General features: G+C 44.7%; 2 protein-coding genes across 4 annotated transcripts in view; one reads left to right on the top strand and one right to left on the bottom strand.

Annotated features, from left to right (window-relative positions):
* The first annotated feature begins 1,601 nt into the window (after window positions 1-1,601).
* On the top strand, window positions 1,602-13,886 carry rimkla (ribosomal modification protein rimK-like family member A). 2 transcript variants are annotated; one of them, XM_031845704.1, is made up of 5 exons: window positions 1,609-2,817; window positions 9,116-9,346; window positions 11,109-11,195; window positions 12,485-12,688; window positions 13,291-13,886. In XM_031845704.1, exons 1-5 carry the CDS (start codon window positions 2,655-2,657, stop codon window positions 13,800-13,802), a joined length of 1,197 nt encoding a protein of 398 aa, XP_031701564.1. In that variant the 5' UTR covers window positions 1,609-2,654; the 3' UTR covers window positions 13,803-13,886. The 2 variants fall into 2 exon arrangements, with proteins under 2 accessions (XP_031701565.1, XP_031701564.1); XM_031845705.1 differs by lacking the exon at window positions 11,109-11,195 and having other exon boundaries at window positions 1,602-2,817.
* A 3,899-nt stretch (window positions 13,887-17,785) lies between these two features.
* zmynd12 (zinc finger, MYND-type containing 12) overlaps window positions 17,786-18,185 on the bottom strand; it is a 7,506-nt gene continuing 7,106 nt past the window's right edge. For both annotated transcript variants that reach the window (XM_031844316.1, XM_031844315.1), the window contains one exon: window positions 17,786-18,129. In XM_031844316.1, the coding sequence (XP_031700176.1) occupies window positions 18,074-18,129 (56 nt within the window). In that variant the 3' untranslated portion in view covers window positions 17,786-18,073. The remainder of the gene's footprint in view (window positions 18,130-18,185) is intronic.

The raw sequence follows: 18,185 nt of genomic DNA, 5'->3' as shown, positions 1-18,185 counted from the left end.
TTCACAGGAAACAACTAAGGTTTAGGCCAGGCATGTCCAAAGTCCGGTCACACATGAATGCTTACATTTGGTTACATTGCTATTTGCTGTCATTGAAAATAAAATGATTAAATAACAATGTATGTATAGGCTACTTGTATTGTTTAAAATAATGTCAGCAATAATGTGACTGTTGGCTATTATTTTTCACATTATTTTCACATTATTTTTCACATTGTCAAATCTGGCCCTCTTTGAAAAAAGTTTGGACACCCCTGATCTAGAGGCATGTGTCTACCTTGATGCCTTACCCTTATGTTGTGACAATTAGGCAGCACGACTGGATCTGCCCGGTTTGATCCTGCTGAATTTCAGACGTTGCAGTGTGTGGAGGCAAGGGATGCCCGAGATATCACCCACACACACATGCACGCACGCGCGCGCGCGCGCGCACACACATCACAACCGGATATGCAACTTCTCAGGGCCGGAATTGGGTGCAACACGCCATCAACGCAAACATTTCAATCTCTAGGTTTCGGGCTTTCCATGTCCTCTGAATGAGTAAACATCTCAAGATGACAGATTAATGAGTTGAGTCCAGTCACATCATTTCATCATTTTGTGTCATATTTGATGACAGCAGAGCAGAGCATGACCCAGCCTCGCGAGAATACGCCTAGCTCACCATGAGAAAGAGGAGAGTGTTGGGCATGCGCACAGTTGCATCTGCCGAAACAATTATCCTAAACGATGGGAAACAAAAAAAAGTTTGTTCGGGTGAGTTCGCTTCAATAATTAGCTTTTATGCTGACGTGTATGTTCTGTAACATGTCTGTTGACGCTTCCTAACAGGGTCACCATGAGGATCATTTGGAGCCGACTGAAGCAAAGAGCGTCAGATGGATTCAATTAAAATGTGATGGTTTCAAATTGTTATAGGCAGCTGCATGCCTACTTTTGACGATCATATTTTTCTTTTATTCTAATAAATATTCCTTGGGCATGTCAGTATCGTCTCTTTGTTCTGTTAAATTGAATAGATTACTTGTACGCCTTATTTAGTTAGAAAACACAAACAAGTCATTGTCTATGTGTATATGGGTTTATATATATCTATCTATATATATATATATATATATATATATATATATATATATATATATATATATATACGTATATATGGAGGTTTTGTCTGTATTCAACACTATATACATACAAAAGTACCAATTAGTTGAAACCCAATATATTGGCTTACAACACCATTGTAATGAGCTATTACCTTCCATGTTTGCAATATGTACAGACATCACTGTCAAACATCAGACTCGGATTACTTTAAAGAAAACTGAAAGACCTGATTCGTGGACATTATTCGTGATGGACATCGGAGATGATATCCTCTGAAAGTCCCACTGAATCTAAAAACATGTGTATCATGTCTGCGTGTTCACATTTGACAGGAGTTACCCCCCCCCCACCCACCCACAGCAATGTTAGTCTCTGGCATAGGGACAGAGGGAGGAAGTGGGTCACTCGCATTATTTCGCACCATTATCCCATGGGAGTGTTTTCCTTCCACTCAGCGGACTCAGTGGTCCCTGGACAGCACTGCTAGACACCAGGACTGTCACACTACTGCGTAATGGCAGCGTAAACGCCTCTGAATCTCTGGGATTATGAAGCAGAACTGAGGGAAACAAAAGGAAGATATAGTGGCTTCGGTTTGTCATGACCTTGTTTCATTTCCTGCCACTTCGGCATGGAGACAGCGCCGTCGGTATTCGCCAAAACCTCCTCGCAACGTCTGGTCTGAACCGGTTCGGGGATGTGCGCAGTCTCGTGTGCACTGCAGACTCCACGCACTGATTTCACGCAGCACTCCGCGCCCTCCTCGGGCCCCGCCCTCATTGGTTAGGACGCTCGCGTCCCGCCCACATCTCTCCGCGTGCTGTGTGGACAATGGGGAAGTTTCCGATTTGCGATTGGTTCACGCCACTCCAAAACTTTTATTTTGGGGCAGGCCCCGTATGTTGTTGTGCACGGGCACGCACAGAAGTGGAGTTGTAAACGAAGCTCGTGCACGTTTCAGCACCAAAACTCGTGGACAGCAGAAGGAGAGAGGGTGGTCGTTGTGGGCTAGCTTATTGTACTAAACCGACGAGTCTGCGGTTTGCATTACCATACCGCTGCGATCGCGGGAAAACTTCATTGGTAGTTTTGAGTCGTAAAGTGGACACTATACAGCGGCACGGCTTTGGCTTTGTTCGCCCCGGCGGGCAAGTTGCGCCGAGAGCCGGATAACGGTGGAAAAGGGACACGTTTCTGCCGGTAAACATACCGTTATCTTCGGCTCACTCGTGTCGAATTTTGCACGGTCTGGGGGTTCAACTAGCTGCACCACGGGGAGACTAAATGGCTGCAAATAAAGGCAATCGAAGGTGATACAGAAGACTGTTGGTCCTAGCCGGTTGGGTCCAGACAACGAGCCGTGGTCCTGTTTTTAGCCACATCACAACCTGCTCGTGCTGCTAGCCGCCGAGCTCTCCATTGTGTGAGCCCCCGGATCACCACACACACACACCTGCCGCCTCGCACAGCTACAACTGTGTGTGTGTGTCTTTTTTTGTGCCGGATATATATATATATTTTTTACTTTAATCCACGCATCCAGAATGTGCTCTCGGGTTTGGTTCGTGACCGACCGCCGTATCAGCCAGGAATACCCTCAGGTTCAGATCCTCCGGGCGCTGAAGGAGCGCTGCGCCGACGAGGACGTTGAGTTCCGCTCGCTTCTCATGGACCAGATCGTGCTAACGATCAGCGAGGGACAATTAGGCAAGTATCACACAATCAAACCAAAGCAGCCGGTGCGTCTTGGCGTGGGCTGTGTCAATGGCTGGGTGCAGTGGAGCTGATGGTTTCGGATCAGCGGTGATCTTACGTGGTCCCACAAAGTTTTAGTGGCAGGCGGGTATTGTTTGGGGACCACACTGCTGTGAGGAAGGGCTAGCCCGGTCTGCCTGCTAGCAAGGAAACGAAGTGTAACCACAGACGTGACCGCCTAACCCACTTTCCAGCGAGAGTGCCTCCAGAGGGGAGCGAGGATGCTTGATTTGATTACGCTGAATACGTTACAATCCCTGCAATGCCGTCGATCATACGATTTACTTAATATCACAAAGGCAACAGGGTTTTTTTTTCGTTACTATCACAGAGGACTTGTAATTAAAACAATGTGCTATATGCTCTCATGTGCTGGCACCACAGCCCACAGGAGGCACACGCGCATGCTAACATGCTTCACATACAAAGGGGCGTATGTGGACTAGTGGTGTTTGAGTGATCAATTCAAATATTGACTCTGTAAAATGTGAGAGGTAACGATGTTATGTACACCAGATCCAACCAGCAACTACATTGATATCTTTAAATTGAGTCCAAATAAGTATACAGGTTAAAGGAGGGAAAACATGGAGCAAATCTTGCGTTAATGGAGCCATAACCCGGACTTGTTTATTGATGTGACTGGATAAATTGCTAAATTGGGACATTGATTTTCAAAACTCTCTTATTCAATTAGTCGACTAATCTTTCGAATGACTTAATGCAGAGAAACCTACGCACATAACTTTGGTAAACACAAGATTTTATGAGGTTTATTTTGCATTGATTACTTGTGGAGAAACTCAGTTTTACAGATCTATCGATTAAATCCTAATTACTACTAATTGATTTGGTCGAGGGCAGCCCGATGTATCAGCTTCATCTCTCAGGTTTTCTGTATATTTTTACCACACTACCCACATTATGTCACAATGACAGATCTTATGTACGTTTTGTTATTGCTTGGTCCAGAACACATTGTTTGAGTTCAGCTTGTTATGAGATGGCAACACTTTCTCACTATTTACCCAGGAGGCCCCGAGCAAGACATGGTAACAGTAGGAACTCTCGACAAACAGACACACATGGAATTCATCGGGGCGGTGTGAAGTGGGGCTGGTGTCACCAGATGAGAGGCGTGCGGGTCTCAATTAACACATAAACGGTGTAGGCTGGCACTCTGGCAGATGCTGAATAGTTTGGAGACCATGTGGGATGAATCGGGGTGAGATTGAGCGAGCACGTCCCTCGCAGGCAACATACCGGTGATACTGTTACATCAGCTCTACTGTACGGATCAGTCACGGCAAAGCTTTTCAACTCAACGCGGGGAGTATTAAAGCGGAAGGCATGACATTTAAGAAATCGCATGTCTTTGTAACACCTTAGTTCAGCCAAAGGAACATTTGTGAACATAAGGAAATCCTGGAAACGGCTAGTTGTACAGAGAATATCACATAAAAATATCACATTATGACGCCGTTTCTGCTACCATGTCAAGATCTTATCTAAAGAATATGCTTATCATCAGAACATGCAAAAATATATCAAGGAAAATACTGAACTTGAGACCATATTAGCCAACACGGGGAGGTAGGTATAGGTGGCTGACTAGACCGGTGGCTTAGCAAGATACACACAACTGGAGCAGGGCAGTTAGCATGAGCTGTAATACAGCCTGGCCCCAAGTCTGCGTACGTCTTCTGAGCCTTGGCTTAACATCACAGATTAACATCCAGTGGACAGATTAGCCACGCTGTGGGCTTGCCACGCTGTGGGCTTGCCACACATACTCTGTGGAGGCATGCTGGCCCTTTACACCGAGCATTACGTGCAGCTTTTTTTTATCTACGTTTGAATCAATCCCCCGTTACATTTAGACATAGACGACAGTAACTCTGGAGCTGGAAGATACTTTCCAGTAGAAACTGCAGCTTGACCACATCGTCTTTACCGAGATAACGTTGCCAGCCTCTTGTAACATGCATATCCTTTAAGATTGTCTCAATCGCTGTGTGGATTAGCAATACAGCATCAGCATACTGTACAACATCAGTGAGAGTATGCTATCCTTACTGTTTCTAACACAAGTGGTATGTCACCATCATGTGATCAATAAGGCCCTTTTGGTCACTGACCAAAGACTTATTCTCCACTTCATACGGTCTTGAGTGCATTTATATTTGAATAAAAACCAAAACAAACAATGTTTAGGTTAAGTAAAATTAAATGTTTTTTTACTGAGATGACTACGTGGTATTTCAAAGTAAAAATGATGGGAAACAGACTCTGATGCTGGAGCTGGTTCAAAGATGAGCTTTACGCTAGTAGTAGATGCTACATTAACAACTTGACCTAAAAACACTTCCTGGACACAAAGTATTTGTTAGGGTGGGTCACAATGCAAACACCTGTATGGCCTGTTCAGGTTGAGGTCCCAGGTTCAACGTGGCCCCAGGAGGAGAGATAAGTCCACATACTGTAGCGAGCCAAACCAGTATTCAGCTAGCTAGAGGCATTTTGACATTTTATGGTTTGTGCTGCTTGAAGATGTTGAAACAGAGATATTTTACGACCCTTTGGAGTCCTCACGCACATGTCCGACAATCGAAGGAGAATAGTTTGATCCTTAAATAACCTGCATTATCTCATCTGCAAGTTCTCTCATGCAGTCAGGAACATTTACATGCTATTGGTATTGCCAAAGAGGCTCATAATAGCTTTGTTAAAAGCAACAAAAAAGAGAATAATATGATAATATCAAATCATTTATGTGACAGCAACATTGACTGACACTCGAACTGATGCTGACTGATGTTGCATCGCTGTAAAAACTCACTGTGTTGGGAGGAAGCTGCAGGTTACCACAAACCCACAAATATTAAGGAAAGAATAATGTTTCTCCTCCATTTTCTTCCCTGATTTTCCTGTCATACCACGTAAGCAGCTCAGCGCACAAGCTGACAACAGCCCCCACACTAAAGTTGTTCAGTATTACCCGTCGCTCTGGCAGGTAATGACACATTAAAATAGCAGTGGTGGATTTGTTTTTTTTGTTTCTTCCAGCCACATGTGGCTGGTGGATAAAAAATATGTCCTACACAGCATTATGTCAAAAATATAAAAATAGCCATTGAGTAAGGTTTGGCAAGACTGTGTACAGACTCACTCTGCCACCATACCAAAGTACTTTCTCCTCCATTCTCTCCCACAAACCTTATAATGACATGTTGCATTACTCATTAATAACAATTGACTTCATTGTATACATATAGTATATGAATATATATATGACTAATGCATATTAAAGTATTAATTAAAGTATTAGTGTGCAAGAACTGTAGTACTTGCACACCACATTGAACTGCATGCTTCTGTGAAGTGTGATGTCAAAGACAACTGGCATCTTCAAAAAACAATCTTCATAAACACGTTTCATTCCTTTCAGAACTTCATCAGTTTAAATCAGCCAAAAGAAGTCAGAATGTGCAGAACATGACTCTACTTCTCACCTGATGTATAACCTCAGACATCGTCTGAGTTCATGATCTCAATCCCTCGTCTTCTTTAACACAGCATGATGATCGTTTAGTAAATGATGGTCCCATTAAAAGTAAAATAAACAACATGCTTTAGGGCGTGGCTACCTTGTGATTGACAGGCCGCTTCCACGGCCCGTCTGGGAGTTGTCCTTTTATTATAGTCACAACTTTCACGGTGTGTTTTCAGTTCATGAAAGTTACCTTGCAACCTTTTGGTCGCCTGAAAAAATGTCTTATTCAGTGTTCGGTTTTACTTGATCTCACAGTATAGGCCTATAGTATATGTTTTTTTTGTGTGATGTTAATTACTGATGACACATATGAAAATTGTCCATTGAAGGCATTGTTAGCCCAGAGGAAACTGTAGATAAACCTGCTGCCCCATCATGCTAATTGAGACAGAATACCCAGACCCAGACCGGACCCGCCGGCCTCGCGTTGGCACATCATTTGTCAGCATGGCCTGCTTTGTGACGTTGCAGCGGTATGCACAGAATGCTTGTAATGCTTGTTAGCTTTGTCGGGCAGATTGAAAATGGGGACACACACATATATACAGTCCGTTGAACCATAAAAACATCACGCGCTGTCATAGAGGACAGAAGAAATCCCATCCGCTGTCACTCTGAACACATCACGTCCACACTAAATGTAGACACACAAAAAAAAACCTGCACGTTGCCTTTGTTGTACACCAAAATGGTCAGGAGGGGTTTCTGAATGTTTTTTGCAAATGGTCACATGACGTAGAGTACAGTGCACACGAACACTTGCACACATGAATAGCACTGATTCATCCGGCTGCCTCGTTGGTCTCTCTTTGGTTCCCCTGGAGATGGAGACGAGCACCATGAACAGAGAATACTGTCTGTCAAAAAAGCATGCGACTGCGTCCCCTGACACTTCCCACTGTAATGCCATTCTCAGAGCTCTCGCAGTGCTCTCAGTAGCTGCACAATCAGAGCAGTGTGGCCGGAGAGACAGTAAATCCTCCTGCTTCTAAACTGAGATTGTGAGGAGGAGGAGGAGAAAAAGGGAGGGGCGGCAGTCTTTTCATGGCTTCATACTGCTTTCTTATGCCCCTCCCCTCCCTCCCTCCCTCCCTCCCTTCCTCTGTGTTAAGGCTACAAGACATCCCTGACCTTTTCTGCCTGCCACCTCGTCCCTTGTTCCCTCCTCTACCTGTCTCTGCATAGAGAAGAAGAAGAACGAGTGCCGGCTGGGCCCCGCCCATAGTGCGCGCACCATACACACACTATATGCGAGCTCGAGGCGCAGCGCGCATCTGCCGGCACATCGGCGGCTGTCTGTTCTTATTACGTATGCAGCAACCATCAAGCTTCTGGTGACCCCTGATGATCTCAGCCAGTGGCGCTGTCTCTGTTGTGAGCCTGCAGATTCTAAGATGGCTGAAATTCAGGTCATGGTTAGAGATTAAGTGCTGTGCTAGTGACAAATGTGTCTCCTCCCTTTTATCCCGTACACACACATATATATATATATATGTGCATACCCACACGAACACACAGGTTTGGTTGTCACCCAATCTGTTCTTCCCGATGAGCCGTTGGGTGGCATCGCCTGCTCAAGAATCTAACAGTCTGTCTCTGTTTCCTCCTCTCTACTGGGATGACAAAGTAACACCAGTCACCAGTGAAATGCTGCCAAATCTCTGGCTTTGGCCGGTGAATTTGCCATCTGTGTTTGGCAAATATCAAGCCAATATTCCATCAAAACTGTATTCTGTTCTGCAGATCCAGATAGATGTTGATAGAGGCTGGAGAGATGGCGAGTAGGGAAGTTAGTGTGACGCCGCGTGTTCAGTTAGCCCTTTGTATTTACTAAGCTTACACTAGTATTATATATATATATATATATATATATATATATATATATATTAAGTGATGTCTGAAATTGGTTTTTAATGTCTCAGTCTGTCAACACAACACCTTGAATTTCAGACACAGCCACTAAAGACTATTATTTTGCTTTGATCATAAAAATTGATGACCAAACACAATATAGTGTTTCCAACCACGCCTTTCTCCAGATGTGTGCTCATGTGTGATGACATTCGAGACCCTTGGGGTTTCAGACATCTCTGGCTACCCCACTGCCCTACATTTACACAAGGTAGCGTATCGTGTTAGTTAGCACATCAGCGAGGCCAAAAGGCAGAGGAGAGCTGGCAGCGCTGCAGGGGAGTACTGTTTATGGATATGGGCAGCATGTAAATAATCGTATCAGCTAGCGAGGAACCCTTCCAAATTCATGACTTAACACCACCAGCCTGGGAGCTGGCTGCCTCTGCCCGGTGCTGTAACCCGGCCAACTCTCAGTCTGAGCTGTGCGGGGACGACTGCAGCAATGTCCACAAAGAGTCTTCACAAGAAGAGTTTACTTCATTAGGAGATGGTGGATTACCCCCTTCCCAATATTTCCAGCTCTTGTAAATATGACTTTGGGGGATGTAACGGTAGATGTAAACAATGACACGTTGCTTTTCTCACCTGGCAAGTACAGAAGACAAGCGAGGCGTTGGCTGATGGCTCTGGATAAGAGTACGGTCTCGCTATAGTGGCTCACAATTGTATTGCGTGCTCTGAAGAACTTACTATATGTAAGAGGGGTTTGGATACTTGTTTAATGATGGCCTTCTTGTTTCCACCACCTCCTTCCTCCCCCACCCCGACCGTCTCAACCTCCAGGTCTGCGAGTGGAGCAAGAACTGGTGACATCTTATCCACAGGTGGTGGTGGTACGGGTGCCCACGCCCTGGGTGCAGTCAGATAGCGACATCACCGTGCTGCGCCACCTGGAGAAGATGGGCTGCCGGCTGATCAACCGTCCCCAGGCCATACTCAACTGTGTCAACAAGTTCTGGACCTTTCAGGAGCTGGCGGGCCACGGCGTGCCTCTGCCTGACACCTTCTCATACGGTAAATCAATACTTGGAGTTTATCCTTTTTTTCACAGTGTTGGTGTGTTGTGGTGGCGGCACGGCGCTGTCGCAACTAAGGCGTCAGTCCACAAGTCAGTGGAGGAAAAATGTGATTGCAACTGGCTTCATTAATACTTCCCAGTGTGTGGACAACAAGTAGTCCACGCTGCATTGTACCGTTATAAATGGCTCTAGGGGTCCAGTGCAGACGACGGAACGCAGACTGTAATTCCCTCAGCGCAGCGCACAGACGAATAAACACAGAAACCTCTGGCTCCAATAGACGTCTCCGTCACAGCACCTGCTGAACCGAAGATCTAGTCAAGCTTGCTTCAAAGCCTCAGCTCTTTCATACATCAGTCATCAATTATTTATGAAATGATGTCCCACGTGATTGTGTCTCAAAAAAATATGGACAGCCCTTGCTGCTGATGTCAATGATAAGGCTGTGTTTTAGTCAAATTAAGTGATTGTTATATATTATGTTATGATATATGTAAATAGTGTCTGCAAGTATGTATAACAAATTATAGGGGAATATAACTGCATCATCTACAGTGAAATGACTATTAGCATGAACGCCATCACTGCTGTGTCAAGTATGTTGTTTTTTTGACATTTCAATCACATTAGTCGCATCACGGGCTTCAGGCCATGTGTCCGTATAACAGTTTAATATGCCATTCGTCAGACAATCACTGCACCACTGCAATTACTCAAAGAAAAACTCCATTTACATACCGAGTCACATCCTCTGTCCACTAAACCACGTGTATGTAAAGTTACCACTGTTGATATGTGGGAGTGCGGCCCTCACGAGCAGAAGCCGGGCTGCTGTTTTTATTGGTTGTAGTTTGCTGATTTTGTAAGACAAAAACCGACAGTGGTGTGGTGTTTGTGAGAGGAGACAGAGAAGGAAACACACAGAGAAGGAAAGAAAGAGATGGGGGGGGTGTTTGGCCTACATTCCATCCGTCTCCCTGCACAGTAGGCCGGGCGATGCATGCAGAGCGGCTGGAGAGCTTATGTAACACCCCCTCAACGCCCCACCCCATGCCCCCCCTCATGATTTTTCAAAATAAAAGATGCCATTGCTCTCCCTCCTGCTCTCCACCTCAGCAGCTTATGACGTGGATGGACCCACATTTGCTGCCCACTCTCTCCTCCTCCGCTCCCTCTGTTCTTTCTCCCTCTCACTGAAAACATCATGTGAATCTGGAAAAAACTAAAAAAAACATGCGACGGGGTAGTTCACTTGAGCAAATGCCAGATAAGACCAGACAGACAAACAAAGAGAGAGAGACAGTAGTGGAGATGGAGAGGAAAAAGAAGAAGTTACACCTCGCTTTTTTTTTTTCAATATTTCCAATCGCTTCTCAAGCCGAAGCACATCTGTTGCTGCACGAGCTGCCACTCTGACTCAAAGTCAGATATGGTCAGCCGCTTCACATTAACGCATCCCTCAGTGACTGCTCTGTTCCAATCTCATGAATCAAGCAAGCAGCAAAAAGCGATTACAAGCTCAGGACAACACTCCTACAGCCTCGCTGTTTTTTGAGTCACTTCTGTTGCCATGGTGACGTGCTACACCCCCCCCCCCCCACACAAACCCTGTTCAGCCCGCTGTAATGTGTGAACCATGCTATCAAAACAAAGGAGGTTTTTTTTTTTTACAAAAACGATATATTTTGACACCACTATGTGGGTGCATGTTTCTGGGTGTGTGTCTGCTGCGTGTTTGTGTGCATGGCGTATCCCAGGAGGGCATGACAACTTCCGTAAGATGATTGACGAGGCAGAGCCGCTGGGCTACCCTGTGGTGGTGAAGAATGCACGTGGCCACAGAGGTAAGACCATCAAGTCTATTTCTTCCTGTCACCAGCTCTATTCACCACACCACACCTTAAACAAAAGAAAAACAAAAGAAATCTGTTTTCGCTGCAGGCCCCCGGCGGCAGCTCAGTCCACCCCGACATGAAATTAGTTGACAGAGTGTTAAATGATTAGAACTCCGGTGCTGCAACAACCAGCGCGACAGAGAGCTTGCAGGATGGCTGCTAGGTTAATCATGTCTGTTTCTAGTAAATTGACCCCGGTTTCCACTCATTTTGCATGAATTCACAGTGGGGCTTGTGTGGGAAATTTGAGCCTTGCCATTGATGTCGGAGATGAGCCCCAGTGTCTGCTGACCCATTGGGATTTTCCTATTCATAGTAATTGACACATGAAGGCCTCGCCGAGGAATAACAATGCACCGTGGCTCGCCCAGGCTGCCGCCATAACGCATTGTTAGGGAAAGCAGCCGTTGGTCAACCACTAACTTGACCCTTTTTTATGGAGTTCTGCATCTCAAGGCTTGCTTTCCTCCCCTCTGTGTTTGACCATTGTCATTGGCTTAGGTCCAGCGTTCCTTTCTTCTGTTGAGCAAATATAAAGGCCTGCAAACAATTACAAAAGGTCTCTTTCAAAATCGTTTGTATTATCAGGCCAATACTAGAGCCCACATGTCATGTAATTTTCCTGGCCAATTGTTGGGATGTGAAATACTGTAATTCAAAACTAAGTGAATGCCTTCGTGTGCCCAATGTTTTAGTGCACATCAGTACAAAGTAGTCATGTGTCTCAGTGAGTCACAGGACCATGATTCCCTGCTTGTCTTGTTTTTGTAAAGTGTGCCTGCCACTGTCCGTCCTCACGTCTTCATGATGTTACCAGGGGATTGCCTTGTCATCTCCTTTGGATTGTCACCTACTCACAATGTACACATAGCACACGCAACATTTTCCCTGGTGCTGGATCAGGGCTTGACAACCGGGAGACGGAGCCGAGTGGAACTAATTAAAACAGGCGTTTTCTATCCTCTGTGAGAAGCAATTCTGTGGCTGCCAAGAGGAGCGTCCCATCTATTATAGGGGACACGGGAACTGGCATGAGACTTGGTCAGCAGAAGCAGCTACTTGTCAGCAAGACTTTGAGGAAGTTACCCAACCTCAGCTAATATCGCGCAAATGTCAGACCCCGCACGCATCTTATCTTCATGTTCACATAAAACCTGTCTACTTTATCGTCACAGCCTGAAAACTAGCTCATCTTTCCTTTTGTTCCTTAATCTTATCTCTCCTCCTTTTCCCCTCAGGCAAGGCTGTTTTCCTGGCACGGGACAAACACCACCTGACAGACCTGTGCCACTTGATCCGGCACGACACCCCCTACTTGTTTCAAGAGTACATCAAGGAGTCGCACGGCCGCGATGTCCGGGTGGTCCTGGTGGGCGGCCGTGTCATCGGCTCGATGCTACGCTGCTCCACCGATGGTCGCATGCAGAGCAACTGCTCCCTGGGTAGGCAGACGATGACACACTGAATTACTCAACTATTGAGCACTGTCACACACACATTACATTATTGAACTCGCTGCCCCTTCCCCTCATTTACCATCACTGTCGCCACCAAAGCCAGCACTGTCGAACTGGAACGGATCCTAATCTTGGAAAACGATTTGATTTTATTGACTTTGATGTAATAATCCTTTGGATCTTATGGGATCTGTGTTTTTCAGACGTATAAAAGTAATAGACAGGCATTTGTTCTAATCATTTGTGTATATGAGGACAATATTTAACGATCATATCAGTGTCAAATCAACGGGCTCATCCTGAAACTGCCCCGGAGACATGAAGTGACACAGCATTCCAGCTGATGACACTGCTTTTTTCAATGACAGAGCATGGACAGGTTTGGTCTAGTGGATGCTGGAATGTGCAGTGACATATTTAGGACACCAGCCATCAGATTATTCTGCATTTATGAGACAGATCATGTTGACACTGACTGTAGGTGGATCTGATGTGGTGTTTCCTATATCATCCCCATATACTGTATTAATACTGTTTTAATATTGCTCTTGTATTAATCAGTTGGATGTCTCTCTCTGGATCGTTAGGCGGCGTGGGTATGATGTGCCCGCTGAGCGAGCAGGGAAAGCAGCTGGCCATCGAGGTGTCTAACATCCTCGGCATGGATGTGTGCGGCATCGACCTGCTGCAGCTCAACGACGGCTCCTTTGTGGTCTGCGAGGCCAACGCCAACGTGGGCTTCATCGCCTTCGACCAGGCCTGCGGCATGGACGTGGCGGGCATTGTCGCCGACTACGCCCTGTCGATGCTCCCCAGCCGCCTCACCCGTAAGATGTCCCTGCTGTCCGTCGTGTCGAGCACCAGCGAGACCAGCAGCGAGCCGGAGGTGTGCCCCGTGCCCACCGGCGGCGGCTCGCTGCCCGAGGCCGTCTGCAACATGAGCGTGGGTTCTACTTCCAGCGAAAGTGACCCAGAGCTGGCTGAGCCCTCCCAGTCCTCGCCCCGCCAGTCCACAGCCCCCGCCCTCCCCGATCTCCCCGATCCAGCCTACAACTTCAACACTCTTCTCGCCAATGAAATGAAATTATTGACTGAGTAAGATTCAAGCAGCTTCATGCACACACACACACAAACACCACAAATACATATTAACAACACGCAGACACACACCTGTACGCATGCCAACAGACATTTCTTTTTTAAAACACATGTCAATCCAAAAACTATGAAAACATAGAATGTTAAATGCAAAACAAGAGCAGAGAAAGAAAAAAAAAAAAAAGTCCACACACATACAGACACAAACCACAGAAAGACAAAACATGAGCCTTCTCCTACTAACTCCTGTCAAAAGTAACAAAGATCTGAGGCTGCTCCCCTGACTCTCCTCACTTTGCACCTCTACTCCCAAACGGCAAACCCCACTTTCCAAACTTAGCTCACACTCAAGCAGGGTGGCGGCACGGTGGTGGGATATAGTACATAAGATGACTGCCAAATTGGCCTCTCCTAGTTTCTATTTTGCAAAATAGCAAGGGTGAAGGTAACTATGTTTTTTTTGTATTGGGTGTGGGATTCCCATAAAAGGCACATGCCATATTTTTATCCTTACTTTACTCTATTATTTAAAGGCAAATCTACAGTATGTTGTCATAAAAAAAGGGGGTTTCCTGCAGGGACTGGTTTGGTGGATTGGAGGCAAAATGAAGTCACTTTTTTCAAGTGATTAGCTCCTTGGGAGAGGAATACATCCTCGTGCTCGGCACATTATACTGTTCCAATGTAGCAATGCCGTGCTCTTTTCAAGGACACAGAACAGGAAGGGGACCGTCCTACAGCAGCTGGATTTCATGTCACATTTACTTCTTACTCATAAATAACTGAAATGAGACTTGAATTCACTACATATGTCATATGTTGTAAATCCAACTACAACAGAATGTATACACGTTTTACGGCTCTGATAACTAAAATCCCAATTTTTGAATCGCTAATGTAGCCAGAGCTTCTACCTTCCCCGTTAACAAGAGGCCGACGTTGTGCTTGTCAGAATGATTTCCCTTTCATGCGTCAACAGGAATATTATCAACCCAGACCACAACCCCCACAGCACCAGAGAGTCCTCCTGGGTGCTAACACGGTGTCCATTCACTGCCAGTGAAGCAGGCTCATATAAATGTCAGCAAAGCTGCACTAACCTGAGCGAGGTGGGAGCAACAACAAATAGCTGTTCTGTTTCAGAGTCACATCCCGGACAATAAAGAAAAATGAATTGAGTGCCATGACTCGAATCCTAGCTTTTAATTCCGTAGCTAGCTTGTTTGATTAGCCTTACCAGCAGCAGTCTGCGGCTTTTTAAAATTCATTTCAATAGCACTTTATGATAAACCGATGCTTTTTTCTTTTGTGTTGCTCAGATGACATATTTAGGAAACACAATACAGTGTGAAAGCTGCGTCCACACATGCGAACAAAATATACCTCAAAACAGTGACTTTTCACTGCCATGATGACATAGTTATTCAGACATACAGTACATATCAGACAGGATCCTTGTGGTTTTCAAGTGGCCCCTGATACACCAGGTGTTCCTTCTCTTTATGTCCAAGAGCTAAAACGGTGGTAGTGTTATTTTAGCTTTTTTTTTTTTGTACATATTTAGTGAATTAGCTTCATACTAGTGTCCGGCGGATGAAACTGGAATGGCCGACATAACTGTCAACATTGAAATCTTCTTCAGCTAACGTGGACAAACTTGTTCGTACAGACCTGTAATACTGAAAAGGTTGAAACTGAAAATTGGTGCTAACATTTCTGGATTTGGTCAGATGTGTTTTCAGTCATATGATTTGTAGATTTTACTTTTGTTGTTTTCACCTTATTTTTTGATAACAATGGAGTACCTAACACACAAATCTGTTGGCATGATGTACAAATAAAAAAAATGGGAACTATATTTTTTGCAGTCTCTTTGATTAGAATCCAGGGATTTCAGTGGCCAAGAGCTTCTCGCGTATGGTTTTTGTTCCAGTTGATTCGCCTCCCTTGTACACCTTCAGAGATAGCTATCAACATAGAGGTCGGGTATTCTGGTGTATGTGTCATTCAGTGAGAATAATACTTTACAGCTCTGATCAAAAGCACAAATTCTCCAGTGCCACGCAGTGACGTCCATGTTTTTAAACCCTTTCTGTTGAACACTACTCAGGGAAGCAGCCTGGATCTCACCCCCTGACCCCCAAAAGCACGACATATCCATTGGATCTCGAGAGAAAAAAACATTACACTTACCTACAGGCAGACAAAAAGATACACAAACAGTGAAAAAAAGGTTGTAAACTACAGTATGAGACAATGAGGTATATACCATGGTTAACATTCACTTTTTTTCCTTGCTTGTTTTATATTGTTCCTTGTTTTCTTCCTAATTTATAGTATTTTTAAAGAAAAGAAAAGTGGTTTTTGTGCACTAATATTGTCTCAATAAAGTGAAACCGCTGTGAAGCTTGATTTTACTTTCCTTTTTCTTGTGGGCCAAATTTACTAACCGCCTGGAATCTAACAGGGGCCCGAGGGTGCCAAAATCTGAACACGAAACAACAGGGAATGCAGCTTTTATTTTAAGTCTGCCTGTCAAGTGCTCACAGTGGCTCCACTGAGAAGATGACACCATTTACACGCCTGTGACGCCCCGTTTCTACATAATGAAAGTATCTGACAAACAAACTGTGAAATCCTGTGATGTCCACTCTCCCGACACGCAAGGGCTGGTGGCCTTGATCATCAACAAGTCACATCCCGACATAGAAGCTCGTATGAGCGAACTATCTCCAGATGTGGTTGTCCCCTCTTTTTTTTTTTTTAAAGTCTTTGTCTTTTTATTGATGCTTGTGTCCTTCAACATTGTGTACGTAAATGTAGATCAAAGATCACATATCCTTCACATTTGACAAGCCAGCCATAGGAAAGAGTGAAATGTTTCGTATCATTCCTACAGCCCTGTTATTTCAATCTGTAGTTTACACGGCATCCGTATGCACACAGAGCACATCTAGCCGTTTCGGGTTAGCACTGTGCCCCGACAACTTTCACAATGCCTTTTCATTGTCTGGTTCCCTCTGGGAGCAATGGTTTGAGGATCATAGTTGAGTCATGATCCCAGTTCAGGTGGGTTTCTTTCTGCTTGGTATGTGTAGAACAATGGCCATGATAAAGTGGATACAAGACATGGACGCTGCAGAAAGAAACGGGTACTGCGTGGTAGTGACACGGGGAAGGAAGAGAAAACGTGTGCAAATCATGAAAGTGTGTTGGCCTGTGTGGGGGGCCTGGGCAGCCTGGAACAATTGTGTTGGGACCTCTCTGGACTGGTCACTGTGTACAACAACACACAACAGAGCACAAGGTTACTATTTAATTCCAAAACTGCTGCTAATGTATATTTGGCACCGAAATTAAAAAGGGAAGATGCGGAAATCTGAGTGTTTCCACCTTTTGCTGCCTCTCGACACATGAAAATGAATCTGAATGCCAAAAAAAACAAAAAACATTTTGTTGTTCAATTCAGTACTAGTGACACTAGTAGTGGGATGATTTTAAAGGAGATTCTTTGTTTTGATATAATGAATAAATGTTTCAGAATTGTATATAATATGAAGAATTTCACTGCAATCGTTGGGTTCATTTTTTTGTCAATGTGTTTTAAAAGGAACCTGAGGTTTGCGTCGGTTTACGATGTACTTTGATTTGCAGAAGGAAAATGCAATGTTTATGCTCTGCTGCCGATTTATAGACATTGGATTATATTTGCATAACACGGTGAATAGATGACGAGGTTCTGGACTGCTAAGTACGAGGTACGCAAAAAAAAAATTTGCGCAAAAAAAAAAAAAAAAAAAAAATGGTTTTAGCAAATGCCCGAACCATTATTCTGTTCTGTATCATTCTGGCAGTGTTACGAAATGATCCCGAAATCATGTTATTTACAAATGTGCATAATGATGTAAATATATATCCTTCTTTTTTTTAGATTCAAATAAAGATGAGTCATTATTCAAAACCAATGCAAATGAGTCTCCTCCTCCTTTTATCAGCATTTCAATATCAAAATGTTTTACATGCTTATACAATACCAATTCACAACATCTGGATAAACCCTACATTACCTCAAAAGCTCTGTCCTCTTTTATTTGTCTCTAGTTCATTGGGCTCTACATTTGAACGGGTGAATCACTGTCAGCCTAAACAGATGTCCCGGTGAAGCACATCTGTAAGCAGAGGGATCAGCAGGACCGGTACTGTGACTAGTCAGAACCAGTGTGTGGCTCCGTCTGTAGACTCTGCACCAGGCACCGGATAGGTTCTGTCAGGTCATGGTTCGGTATCAGCTGGCTGGCCTGCAGGGCTGTGCTGCCAAATCCCAGTGCCTGGCAATAACACACACACACACACACACACACACACACACACACACACACACACA

This window comes from Anarrhichthys ocellatus, unplaced genomic scaffold (assembly GCF_004355925.1).
Source record: "Anarrhichthys ocellatus isolate YVR2014 unplaced genomic scaffold, GSC_Weel_1.0 scaffold5, whole genome shotgun sequence".
NCBI classification, from domain to species: Eukaryota; Metazoa; Chordata; class Actinopteri; order Perciformes; family Anarhichadidae; genus Anarrhichthys; species Anarrhichthys ocellatus.
Note: the sequence above shows the minus strand (reverse complement) of the source record. Positions and strands in the feature narration are given on the sequence as shown.